This window comes from Danio rerio, chromosome 7, assembly GCF_049306965.1.
Source record: "Danio rerio strain Tuebingen ecotype United States chromosome 7, GRCz12tu, whole genome shotgun sequence".
Classification (NCBI taxonomy): domain Eukaryota; kingdom Metazoa; phylum Chordata; class Actinopteri; order Cypriniformes; family Danionidae; genus Danio; species Danio rerio.
This window is the reverse complement of record NC_133182.1, coordinates 9,909,593-9,922,503: the sequence shown is the minus strand read 5'-3', so window position 1 is coordinate 9,922,503 and position 12,911 is coordinate 9,909,593. Positions and strand designations below refer to the sequence as shown.

The 12,911-nt window shown below is 32.5% G+C and overlaps 1 protein-coding gene and 1 long non-coding RNA gene across 11 annotated transcripts in view; one reads left to right on the top strand and one right to left on the bottom strand.

The window, feature by feature from the left end:
• adamts17 (ADAM metallopeptidase with thrombospondin type 1 motif, 17) overlaps positions 1–12,911 on the bottom strand; it is a 334,091-nt gene that overhangs the window by 275,279 nt on the left and 45,901 nt on the right. For all 5 annotated transcript variants that reach the window (XR_012383118.1, XM_073908056.1, XM_073908057.1 and 2 more), the window contains exon 4: positions 2,487–2,659. Coding sequence is in view for 2 of the 5 variants with exons in the window: in XM_073908056.1 (XP_073764157.1) it covers positions 2,487–2,659 (173 nt within the window). In the remaining 3 variants the exon portion in view is untranslated. The remainder of the gene's footprint in view (positions 1–2,486; positions 2,660–12,911) is intronic.
• LOC141375298 (uncharacterized) lies at positions 5,171–11,816 on the top strand. Of its 6 annotated transcripts, none has more exons than XR_012383127.1 (11): positions 5,171–5,254; positions 5,667–5,757; positions 6,426–6,475; positions 7,326–7,433; positions 7,649–7,779; positions 7,912–7,955; positions 8,085–8,175; positions 8,255–8,402; positions 9,485–9,556; positions 10,052–10,137; positions 11,487–11,816. It is a non-coding gene; the product is annotated as an uncharacterized lncRNA (long non-coding RNA). The 6 variants fall into 6 exon arrangements; XR_012383125.1 differs by having other exon boundaries at positions 7,909–7,955; positions 8,272–8,402; XR_012383124.1 differs by having other exon boundaries at positions 7,909–7,955.

Genomic DNA, 12,911 nt, shown 5'->3' with positions numbered 1-12,911 from the left:
CACTATTATATTTGATTTACCAAAGTCACACAAGTGGCAATTTCACAAATGTCACATCCATACAGGAGCTTTTTCCTCATAAATACAAAAAATGTCAAATAAAATAAAATAAAATCAGTCATGTTTGTTCTATAGTGAGCTGACTCTTATCTTTTTGATTAGGATTATTTTTGGGGGTTGTGCAGTTTAATTCACAGAATTTCTACAAAGCATGTTGTATACTGCAAACTCACTAACTTTTTCCATCACATCTATAACGCACGTTTATTTTCCTCATTTAAAAATGCTTACAGATTGATATTTTTCTGATCCCTTAACTCTGTGGTCAGTTGTTTAGGAAAAACGCATCCATAATGCTGGAATTCCTCAGTGAGTGAATAAGTCGTTGTTCCAGAAAATCAACTAAAAAGGTTGTAAAAAATAAACTTAAATACTTTTTAATTTTATTCAAATAAAATAAAATAAAATAATTCCTAGATAAATAAAAAAAGATTTCTAGAAAATAAAATCTACATTAAACAAACAAAACACAAATCATTAATTTTTATAAATGTAACAGCAGCCCTTAAGCAAAATCCCCATGGAGCAGACATACTGAGAGATATTGTACATGGAGTTATTCTTTACTAAATCACAAATAAAATTCACTTCAGAGTAATCACCTGATCTTACTACAAGTGTCTTTCTTAGCCTCACGCATACTGCATTTGAGTTAGCCACTCCTACTTATTTACATGTCGCAGTATACATATAATAAGAAACTCTATTGCGACATTTAAATAAAATAAAATAAAATAAAATAAAATAAAATAAAATAAAATAAAATAAAATAAAGTAAAGTAAAGACAAGTAAAGCAAAGACAAATTAAATTAAATTAAATTAAAATAAATTAAATTAAATTAAATTAAATTAAATTAAATTAAATTAAATTAAATTAAATTAAATTAAATTAAATTAAATTAAATCAAAAGGCCTGCACGGTGGTGCAGGCACTGGTTCGAGCCTTGGCTTGGTCAGTTGGTATTTCTGAATAATTAAATTAAATTAAATTAAATTAAATTAAATTAAATTAAATTAAATTAAATTAAATTAAATTAAATTAAATTAAATTAAATTAAATTAAATTAAATCAAAAGGCCTGCACGGTGGTGCAGGCACTGGTTCGAGCCTTGGCTTGGTCAGTTGGTATTTCTGAATAATTAAATTAAATTAAATTAAATTAAATTAAATTAAATTAAATTAAATTAAATTAAATTAAATTAAATTAAATTAAATTAAATTAAATTAAATTGAATTAAATTAAAATAAAATAAAATAAAATTAAATTAAATTAAATTAAATTGATTCTCATGGGACATTAACATATGGAATTATATTGTACATGGAGTTATTATGTACTCACATTCACAGTTTCAAGTCCCTAATCCAAAACAAACATCATCTAAATCACAAATAATATCACCTCAGATTAATGAACTGATCTTACTACAAGCATCTGTCTTAGTCTCACACATACTGCATTTGAGTTAGCCACTCCTACTTAGTTACATGTCGCAGTATATATATAATAAGAAACTCTACAGTATTCTGTAGCCCTATGAGTAAAATCATAGTCAAGATGATCATCTAAAATAAAATAAAGTAAAATAAACCAAAATTTAATTTAATTTAATTTAATTTAATTTAATTTAATTTAATTTTATTTTATTTTATTTTATTTTATTTTATTTTATTTAATTTTATTTAATTTAATAACCTCTGAGTAGATTTATCATGGGGCAGACACTAATTTACTAAGGGATATTGTACACAGTGTTATTATGTACTCACATTCTCATATTATGTACTCACATTCACAGAAATTCACACAAATCACAGGTTAAAGTCCACCTCAAATTACTGATCTGGTCATACTACAAACGTCTTATCTAGGCTCACACATACTGCATTTCAGTTAGCCAATAAGGTCACAATAATGACCTTATTCTTCATGTACAAGCGGATACAGCCATTTAATTCTTTTTGGTTGGAGACTTCCGCTCTCATTCTTTTCCATTGACTTTTAGACATTAAACACAGCTCGTTCTGCTGATTGATGTTGCAAACTGATCTTTTCATATTATATTATTCTACTTTTTATGTATAGTCATGCACACACTAGTTTGTTGAGCAAGTAGTTTGACCGTTCATTATTCCTTATCATTTCTCCCATAGATAGCTGAATCGAAAGTCCTAAATTATTTGCAAAAACGAGAGCACCTACGCATTGAAGAATACAGTCAATACACGTAATAAGAACATCTATTATGATTGACAGTTTATTCTAGCTTCCCAGTACTTGAATGCGACAGGAAGAGCATCCGATGCTTAAAAACATATGCAGGAATAGTTGGCGGTTCATTCCGCTAATTCCCCTAATAGCGCTATTCTTAATATTTCAAGGTGATCAGTTATTGGTTTCTTCTGGAGGTTTCCCAGGACTCACCATGTTCATGACGGTGAGCAGAAAGCGTTGAGCGGCCTCAGCTCCATGATACTGCACCATGTTTGCATCTGCGACCACGAGTGTCTCCACCGTATACTCTCGACTTAATCTGATGGCGTTCCTCCTGCCGCGCACCTGCTCTGCTCCCCTTGGCCTTTTCTCCTTCTTCTTGTCTAAAAGATACAAAAACATGTACAGTTGAACTTAAAATAATTAGCCCTCCTGTCACTTTTAAGCAATATATGATGTTGAAAGTCATATATGTGTCCCACGCTGCTAATAACACTATAAGGACACATATATTTCACAAAAAAAGTGAAAATTGGTTGGTTTTGAGTTATTTCGAGCAAATTCGTTCTTCCGGTTTGAAATGATTTTTTGAAGCTGCTTCACAGCGATCAGATCCTTGCATGTATTCCAGCATGGAGAGTGTATGTCTGTATCCGGGAGCACATTGTGACGTTTCTGAGTGTGCTGCATTCATTTATGAGAAAATCTTGGCACAAACCAATCAACACGCTCTATTGTGTGTGTGGTGCAACTTCAATAATATGCATGATAGCTTCGAAGACAGTGTTCAGATGGCAGAGACACGCCTTGTGTTGCCAAAACAAGAAGAAGAAGAAGAATTGTTCGGAGATTGTGGATTACAGTGCACACGACACGCGGCAGAAATACATTTGTACAGAACATTTTTAACATTTTTCGCATCTGGAAATGTTGAAATCCAGATTTGCAGCTCGTCTCCTTTTAAAAAAGACGCAGCTCCAGTTGGTGTTGATTGTTCAGTCTCTACAGATTTGGTAAATGAGCGATCAGTGGTCGTTGTTTGTTTATTCAGATGGCAAAGTTACTTCGTATCATCAGCAGTACTCTTGCAGTGTTTAAAGACATACCTTAGTTAAAATTATTAAATTACTAAAGTGTACAGTGTGTTAATATCACTACAATATTATGGACTGAAAGATCTGCTGTAATTGCTGCTCTCTGAATGTAAAAATGTAAACAGACACATGCCATGTTGTGTTGCCAAAACAAGTGGAAGAAGAAGAATTGTTCTGAGACATGTGTCGTCAGTGTTGCTTTTATAATGTGCTGCAGTGAAGGTTTTGTTTTAATTTTCTCTCTATGAGAGCGCTGCTGGACAATCGTGTGAATCAGCGCACGCGACACGCGGCAGAAATACCTTTTTACGAAACTTTTTTTACTCAAGAGCTTTCGCATCTAGAAATAGTAAAATCCATTTTGCTGCTCGTCTCCTTTAAAAAAAGACGCAGCTCCAGTTGGTGTTGATTGTTCAGTCTCAACAGATTTGGTAAGTTAGTGATCAGGGGTCTTTGTTTGTTTATTCAGATGGCAAAGTTACTTCGTATCGTCAGCAGTACTCTTGCAGTGTTTAAAGACATACCTTAGTCAAAATGATTTAGTTACTAAAGTTTACAATATGTTAATGTCACTGCAATATTATGGACTGAAAGATCTGCTGTAAATGCTGCTCTCTGAATGTAAAAGTGTAAACACCGCAATCAAACTATTAACGTTGTTGTAGGATTTTCACCGCATTTTGTGACAGGATAGTCTATACACACACGGCTTTCTGACGCTACCTACCGAGTGCATCTTAGTTACTGAGAAATGGGGAGGGTGGCACTAGAGAGTTCGAGTTACAGAGGTTTGCTGTCGTTTATGTTAACACTGCCCTCTATCCTTGTGCCAAATTATACATCTTTCCCGCAAACGGTTATATGAGCTCCCGTTCAAATTCAGCAGAAGAAGAGGAAGCGGAATAATGATAATAATAAGGACGCTAATGGAAACAATAGGTGCCTTCGTACCCAGACAGCACACATACGTTGGGCCGACGTCGGCCGAAGGTCAACACGTCGGCCCCTTTAATTCTAACATCGGTATATGGTCGGCCAAACATACGCATGATCGTTCGGTCGTGTGTTCTATTGTTCCAGCTCAACAAACGTTGGCTCTGCGTCGGTTAACGACCAGAGGCCGACGAAGCACTTCATAAGCACTTGATCTCTCATGCCCATGAAAGAATCCGGCAACATATTTGGTTTACAAGTAAGTTTTTGCGTGCATAATAAATTAGACAAACGCGACATGCATCATGTGAACTGCGTCGGTCGGTCCAGCTTTAAATAGCCTACATTAATGCAGTAAAACTGACCAAAATGCCTACAATACATGATTTCAATTCATTAAAATATAAAAAGTTTTATTGTTATGCTTTAATAATGAAAACGTTGTTTTTTTCTGGTGTTAACTGCTGTTTGCTTTTTTTTATTGTGGCTTTTTCTAATACATTTTTCCCTGTGTAAAAATCAAGTATGTTCTGCATTTCGGCTGTTTAATTAAAATAAACACCTTTTTACAGAGTGACATCTTTGTTTTATATATACTTGCATTTATATTTATTGGTTATTTATTTTTGACAGTGAATGCACAAATAAAGTGTTTGTTTTGTAACAGTTTAGTAGGCTATAAAGCTCGTCTTAAAGATAATAGCGTATATAAAACTGCTAAATACATTTTAAATTCAAGATATAAAATACAAGGTTATTATTTAAATTGTCTATGGAGTGATCATGTTTATAAATGTAATACTGCAAGACTTTGATGTGCGCGCGCGCGTCTTGCTTCCAACACTGGAGCGGAGAGGATGTTGCTATGGGAAACGAAGCTACAACACGACACGACACCACCTGAAAGACACAACACGACTTCTCTCAAGCTGCCGTTTTGACTGTTTTCAGGTAAGTTTAGTCCCTAAAACAAAGCAAATACTACATAAAACTGTTCCTCACACATTTATTATTGGCAATTGATGAATATTCAGTTGAATATTATGTTATATAAGAGTGGTAAGTCTTCGTAAAAGTCCGTTAGCATATTAGCACCGGTAACGTTAGCGTCGGGGTAATATTACGTTAACTTACTTAATGTTAGCTCTTGTTAAACTTGTTTGTTAAAGTTTTGGCTTTTATTTATTCTTTATGTGTAGATGAGAGGTTTTGTCAATGTTTTATTGAATGCACTCCATATGTAGTCTAAAATACGCATTGTAACGTTACTGTAAAGGACCGTGAATCAAAAGTTCAATCGTGTTTTGATATTTCATGGTATCTTAAACTAAATGTTAAGTAAAAAAGTGTTCTGTGGTTTCAGGAGTGAGAGAATAACCTCCTGCTACAGAAAATATAACTCAAGATTCCTAAATTTCTGAAGGGAGCTAATCACAGAGATACAGGAAAGAAAGGTAACTTTAAGCATAGGATTAATTCATATGAATTTCCATTGCACATCATTATGCAAATGTTACATGTCTATATATTATGCATCTGTTACTTGTCTTTATTGCAGTTGTTTTAAGAAAGTTTTGACATTGAAACATGTGAGTGGTATTAAATTTCACATCACATGATTCTTCAGAACTTAGTAAATATATAGATTTGCTGCTAATGAAGTAATATTTGTGATTTTCATTTTGTTTAATTTTTTATGATTAATTGATTTATTAAATCTTAGAAAAAAGTTTACACTAAATTATTTGTCATCACATCTGTTTTTAGCATTGATAGCAATTCGAAATGTTTCTTGAGCAGCAAATCAGCACCATTTGATAGTCACCATTATATTAGTTCAACCTCAAGCACTAAATCAACATCTTAAAAAAAGATTTCTGAAAGATCAAGTGACACTAAAGACTTGAGTAATGATGCTGAAAATTTAGCTTTACATCATAGCTATGAATTACATGTATATTTACACTGTTCACCCATCCCTTACACCTTAACTCATCCTCAAACAAGTCAATTTAAGCCCTAAATGAATACATTTTGATTTGTACAGGCATGATATGCAACTTGTATTCAGTCGTTTTGTTTTTTCTTTCTTTTGCTTTTGTTTTCCACATCCACTGAAAAGGAGGTCAAAGTTTAACCTAAGTGCTGTGTAGCTGATGAACATCTTTATATGTAAGTATATTTTTGACTGACTGCCAGACACTTGTCAAACAGTGATGAGCAAACGAATGGCCGTTCTTTTCAAAAAGATCAGGGAGATGCAAGTCTGGAGATTAATATACATTTTAATTCAAAATTGATTTATCTGGAAATATTTCATAATTTGTTAAGATATGTGCCCTTTATGCATTAAGATGTCCATCCATGTTTAAAATACTTTTAAATTTAACAACGGCTGCAAGTTATAAAAACATAAACAAACACAAAAATGTTAAAGTAAATTGAGAAAACATTTTCATCAGTTTGACAACATACACAATCTCACAAATAGCATAGAAAAAGTGACAAAGCTGTCTTCTTTGTCTGTGTTTTATTACTCTCTTTGCACTCTCGGCCACTGTATGTAACAGTGATTAGTATAATGTAACAGTAGACAGATGAGGAATGTGAATATGTAGTTTAACTTTAAGGAGCGTTACTACTGGAACCATTTTTTTGTACAAATATATATATGTGTGTGTGTGTGTGTGTGTGTGTGTATTGATTTACCTGTTAAAAAATTAAGCAAAAAATTAATTATAAGGTAGATCAGCTCCTGACAGACATGTTAACAGATCAGTTTAACTCATTCATTCATTTAAATTCATTCATTCATTTTCTTTTCTGCTTAGTCCCTTCATTAATCTGGGGTAACCACAGCGGAATGAACTGTCAACTTATCCAGCATATGTTTTACGCAGTGGATGCCCTTACAGCTGCAACCCATCACTGGGTAACAACCATATACGCTTATTCTCACTCATACACTACAGACAATTTAGCCTACCCAATTCACCTGTACCCCATGTCTTTGGACTTGTAGGCAAAACTGGAGCACCCAGAGAAAACCCACGCAAACGCAGGGAGAATTTGCAAACTCCACACAGAAATGCCAGCTGATCCAGCCGAGGCTCGAGTCAGCATCCTTGCTGTAAGGCGACAGCACTACCTATTGTGCCACCACGTCACGCTCTTATTAAATTATATTTATATAATGTTGTTTCAGTACATACTATTTTGGGAAGACAAAATATATTCATAAGCTCTCAGAAAATTCAATAAGAGAATTAACTGCACAATTACTTGAAATGTGTGGATGGGATTACATTATTTGTTAACCCAAAGTGAGTTTCTCTTTCTTTGCAGTATTGGATGCCTGATTGCAGTTCAACTCCAAACTCAGTTGGACCAGCTGATCAGTGTCTTCAGTATTACCACAAGCTACTGGGCAGATGTGTGGACAGCTATGAGCCAAACTTGGGACGTTTGGTTTTTAGGTAATACCAGTGACAAAGTATTCAGTAAATTGCTTATAATAAAAGATGCTCACTGCTTACCCCCTTATAGTTAAGTTGTTTGCAGTTTCATTGTTGTAAAAATACCATACTTTTTCCTTTTTTTATCAGCAGGTGGAGAGACCGTCTGGGCAGCAGAAACAAGACAACTAATCATAGTTGAGTTGAGATTAGTATTATTAACTTGACTAGTTTGGTTGCAGACTTGTTCGATACTTAACAATTTGTATAAGTTACAAGATCAATGGTCCTGCTATCAATGTTTTTGTAACTTAAATTCATTACAGTTTAGATACAATCAAATGTCCAAACCATCTCTGACTGAATGACATCAAGGAAACAGGATCAAAAGATACTTCATTATAGACCGTTTCATAGGTAACAGCACATCCTTTGTGAAAAATAATTTATTTTTGTGTCATCATCACAAGACAAAATACATTTCAACTGATTTCAGTTGGTTATATTTTTCAGGTCCTCCTGATCATTCTGTTCTCCTGGTTGTGAGGATTTGCAGAGGCTGTATTTGTCAGTGTTAAAAGACTTGTGCAGCTGTATCCAGACATACAAGCAGCCGACAAAGAGTTCTGGAGCAGGACAGACAGGTAGTTCACAGTGGCTAGGCTAGAAGTTTATACTTGGGTGGCCAGAAAGTGGCCTCCGCTATTTTGGGGGGTCCATACAAATACACCAGTGTAAGCTATACTATTACACTGAAAAAATTAAATGAAAGAATTAATTAATCGGTTGAACACAAAATATTTTAAAGAAAGCTTAAGTATCAAGGTGGCAATATACAGTATCTGTTACATTGTAGTACATGAGCTGGCTAATACAGATTCGTAAATGTTTAGTTGTTAAGATTAGTTAAATACTAAATCCTATACTTGACCGGCTGCATATACAGCTTTAACTGAACTGAATTTAACTAGAACTACACCAGCATTCCAAGTGCTCTAGACTAGCTTTTTGCACTGGTGCATCTAAAATGTTTGATGGCATTGCAATTAACACTGCAATTTTACATGTTAATTTTTTTTTAAATTACAATCCATATAGGCAATATTGACTTGTAAATGATTAACTAAAATCGGGTCAACACACATTATGGGGATTGTGTGTAGAATTTTGAGGAAATTAATGAATTTAATCCATTTTGAAATAAGACTGAAACATTAAAAATGTGGAAAAAGTAAAGTATCAATACTTTCCTGATGCATTGTATATGGTTTTTAGCGCGTTATCAAAGACTTAAAAAAATAGTCCAACATTATTTACAGCAGCAAAAGACCCTCCACATCAAAAGCTACTGGTCAGCTCACGATTCAGCAAACATCTGAAAAACAAATAGCTTATTATGCCTTCACAAGAAATCAGTGTTTTTGAGTCTAATGAAGATAGTACTATTTTATTAAATTATTATTTAGCCTGGCATGTTTACTGTTACAAAATATTTTAAATGTTTCTTAAAACAAAACATATTGTGTTCAATGGGGGAAAAGTAGCTGTTTTTTACACAGAGATAAAAAAAAAAACATTTCAGAGCAGTAATCACAATACTGTGAAACTGTTTATTTAATTCTGAAATAAATCTTAAAATGAAACAATATTTAAAAATGCAATATTTAATGTGTCAGACACTAAATAAACATGTCAATTCATTTATATTAATCTGATTCCTTAACAGGGCAGCACGGTGGCGCAGAGGGTAGCACGTTTGCCTCACAGCAAGAAGGTCGCTGCTTCGAGTTTCGGCTGGGTCAGTTGGCGTTTCTGTGTGTTTGCATGCTTTCCCCGTGTTGGTGTGGGTTTCCTCCGGGTGCTCCGGTTTTCCCAAGTCCAAAGACATAGGTGAATTGGGTATGCTAAAATTGACCATAATGTATAAGTGTGTGTGAATGAGTGTGTATTGGTTGCAGCTGGAAGGGCATCCACTGCGTAAAACATACACTGGATAAGTTGGCCTTTCATTCTGCTGTGGCGACCCCAGATTAATAAAGGGACTAAGCCCAAAAGAAAACGAATGAATGAATCCTTAACAGTTAATATTGGTATAATGAGCAGCAGTTGTCATTCATGTAAATTAACCATTTGAGCGTGCTTAGTTTGGGGTATGTTGTGCCATTAAATTGTCAATAGGTTTTATTTTTTTTCTACATTTTAAATCTGCTTTAGCTTTCTTCTTTCCTATAAACCTGGAAATATAAAATATATATATTTTAGATTTTTAACAAATTGCTTATTTTATTCTTAGATTGGTGTACGCTGATGGTCTGCTGAGAATTCTGCTTAGTTGAAGGGATCCTCCTGTCAGACAACCTCCAAAGTACAATAGGACTAGTATGTAACATCTTAAACATACAATACTTTTTCATAGCTTTTAGGTTGGTATGGTAAATTCTCTTCTGATAGTGTCAGCTTTATTTAATTAATACTGTCAAGCAGTAATACTGTGAATTTAATACAATGTATATAATTAATAGTGTCACATGATCCTTCTGAAAAAATAGTATTCCAATGTACTGATTCTCTCCTCAAGCTGTTTTTTAAAATATAAAACATTTTAAATAAACATATTTTTAGTATTCTTGATGTATGAAAAGTTTATTTTTAAGAGCATAGTATTTATTTGAAAAAAAAAAGTTTGCTCTTTGATGATTGCTAACAATCAGACATGTTTCTTTAGAACAAAAAGAATTTGTGCAAAAAAGTATTCTCACTGAGCGTTGTCCAACTGTGGTCCAACACGTCATTTAAGTTTTCAAATAAGCCTAAAAGACTTGATTAGCTGCATCAGGTGCATTTAATTAGAGAGTTAAATATATCATTTCTTTATATATCCTCCTCTATAGCCTACATATAATAGAAGTTGTTTGCTGAAAAACCTTTTTGTAGCAGAAATAAAGCTATGATTAGGCCCACCCGGATTTTTTGCAGAACTCCGCAGATGTTTAGCCTATCTATAATTCTGTTTATTTACTTGAGTAAATGTGTGTAAATCTATATTAGTTCAGTTTTTTAATTAATTTCAGTAATATTATTGACTAATGTGAAAATGTTCATCTGATTTATGTACAATGAGGTTTTTACAGTAATATTTTCTGTCTTACTAGATATGTTATATGAAAAACTTGCTTTATTTACCAAATAAAGTGAATCTAATTGGATTTGCATTTTAAACATTAAATAAAACTTTAAAATATATTATTTTTTATTTCATATATTAGGTTTTAGTTATGATACTCCCAAAATAATTCCGCAGAAATCCGCAGACTTCCACCAAAATTTTCAGCAGAAAAAGCAAAAAACATCCGCAGATTCCTCCTGGCCCTAGCTATGATATATTAAATGTGGTGTACAGTGTGACATTTTAGTTGACGAAACTTAGTTTAATTTGCATGTAATGTGGCATCTGAAGATTACACACATATATTTAGATACACATTTATACTAACACAATGATACTAAAAACCAAAAAAAAAACATTCATTATGATTTCACAAGGAATTTAACTTTTAAATGGCTTTTCAGACACACTCTTTAAGTTCAAATTAAATTACACATTTAAGCTAGGCACTTGCATAACACATACTCCAGTTATATGTCATGAAACAAATAATATATATTTGTGGTAATATGAACTGCTGCAATGCTAATCTTTCTCCTTTTGGTTTCTTGCTTTATTTAAGGGTTCCCACTACAAGGATTAGATTTGGCTACTGCAGTCCCGGTTTGGGCCAGCCTCACTTGTGAAGACTAAAGATGAAGACAACATACAAGAACAATTTAGAGGATGGCGACACACTTTTTATACCACCTATATATCCCCTTTTATGTGTAAGCAACATTCCACAAGATAAAACAAAACTAAATGTCAGGTTATTTCTTTTCATTTTGTCTGTTTTCTTGGAACATTGTACACAATTTACAACCAGTTTTATATATAAATATATATATATATAGGTCAGAGCAAGAAAATGTTATGTTTTCTTCTGGAGAAAGTCTTATTTCTTTTATTTCGGCTAGATTAAAAGCAGTTTAGAATTTTTTAAAAAACATTTTAAGGTCAATATTATCAGCCCCTTTAAGCAATTTTTTTTCGACTGTCTACAGAACAAACCATCGATATACAATAACTTGCCTAATTACCCTAACCTGCCTAGTTAAGCTAATTAACCTAGTTAAGCCTTTAAATGTCACTTTAAGCTGTATAGAAGTGTCTTGAAGAATATCTAGTCAAATATTATTTACTCAGTTATTAGAAATGAGTTATTAAAACAATTGTCATTAGAAATGTGTTAAAAAATATTTCCATTAAACAGAAATTAAGGGATTTTATATATATATATATATATATATATATATATATATATATATATATATATATATATATATATATATATATATATATATATATATATAAAATGACAAAATCTGTTTTGTGTCGTGCATTAGTTTGCTTAAAAAACTGGTTATCTCTGAGAAAGTATTGTTATTTTATATGATTGATGTGTTATTAGTTCAGAGGAGATTGCAAATTGTTTAATGCCATTTAGAAAAAAAATTGTAAAAAAAAAATTGACTACAGACTTTAATAAGATTTTATCAGACAATTATTTTAATTTGTATGATTTTATTTACTACTGTAAATATTGTTTGCTTGGTATTTATTTTGTGTTTGTGTACTCTTTTATTATTGTAACTCCCTGAAGAAAGTCTTTTGGATACTGAACACATGACTGGTATTATCTTGTATTTTAAAATTATAGTCTTGGAAACATGCATTTTCTTTAACACTATTTAAGAAATTATAAGCATTATAACATGTGCTTACACACGTTATTTGTGTTTTTACTATAGTAAACTATAGTCACCCTTAGTGTACATGTTTTGAAGTACTTGTAAATATTCCTGTGGTCTTAATGTAAATGCTACAATGGACTTTGTATTTAAAATCTTTATTGCACAGTAGTTCAGCCATGGTTATAGTACAACTTGTTGGTTTTGTTTTAAAGGTGGTTAAATGGTTATGTGTGATAAAAGTATGTTAATCTATTTGTATGTGTGTGAAAATATTAATAAATCTTCAATTGTTATTGAGAGTGTGGTGTCGT